This window comes from Apaloderma vittatum, unplaced genomic scaffold, assembly GCF_000703405.1.
Source record: "Apaloderma vittatum isolate BGI_N311 unplaced genomic scaffold, ASM70340v1 scaffold12557, whole genome shotgun sequence".
NCBI lineage: Eukaryota > Metazoa > Chordata > Aves > Trogoniformes > Trogonidae > Apaloderma > Apaloderma vittatum.
Window position 1 is genome coordinate 25,828 of NW_009726773.1, and position 644 is coordinate 26,471.

At 50.6% G+C, this 644-nt stretch overlaps 1 protein-coding gene across 1 annotated transcript in view; it reads right to left on the reverse strand.

Annotated features, from left to right (window-relative positions):
* LOC104276936 (F-box only protein 2-like) overlaps nucleotides 1–130 on the reverse strand; it is a 2,695-nt gene extending 2,565 nt beyond the window's left edge. The window contains 1 exon segment of the mRNA XM_009873415.1: nucleotides 2–130. Coding sequence (XP_009871717.1) covers nucleotides 2–130 — 129 coding nt within the window.
* Between the last annotated feature and the right edge of the window lie 514 nt (nucleotides 131–644).

Below are 644 nucleotides of genomic sequence, written 5' to 3' on the forward strand. Positions count from 1 at the left end.
GGATCCAAAGCGCGGCTCCGTCGACCAGATTCTTCCACTGGCAGCAGACCAGGCGGCACGCCAGCACCAAATCCACCGCAGGTATGGAAGCCAGGATTCTGATGAGGACTGCTTCAGGGAGGGAATCCATCCTCGGGCCAGGCTGGATGGAGCTTTCTGAGAAGGCAGAGGGAAAGATGTGGTGACACAGGGGTAGGAATCCCCCCCAGCAATATCAAACACTGCTGCACTAGGGAAAAGGGAAAACAAGGTTCTTGTCTGAAAGCATGATCTTGGGGGTCTAGATTGCTTCCTAACCTCAAGGGCTCAAGACTCCTCTTAAATTAATACCCTGAAGCACACGAGAGGACTACTAGTTTATGTTCTACATGTGAAGCCCTTCATTAAATCCAGCCACAAACTGCACAGTTGGCACCTGCAATTGTGGAGAGTTTGTCAGTTTTCCAGACTGGAATCAGTCCTTCCAGAAATCTCCTCTGCTGCAAAAATCCGCTTCTCGGATACCTCCTCTGCAGAGGGAGGTATCCGAGTGTGTGTTCTGCCTTTAAAAACACCACGGACATGAAATGCTGCAGAACAGTACCTAAATCTCAGTGGTGAGTAGTGAGAACTCAGTCTCGGGGGTGAGCATCTTGCCAAACTCG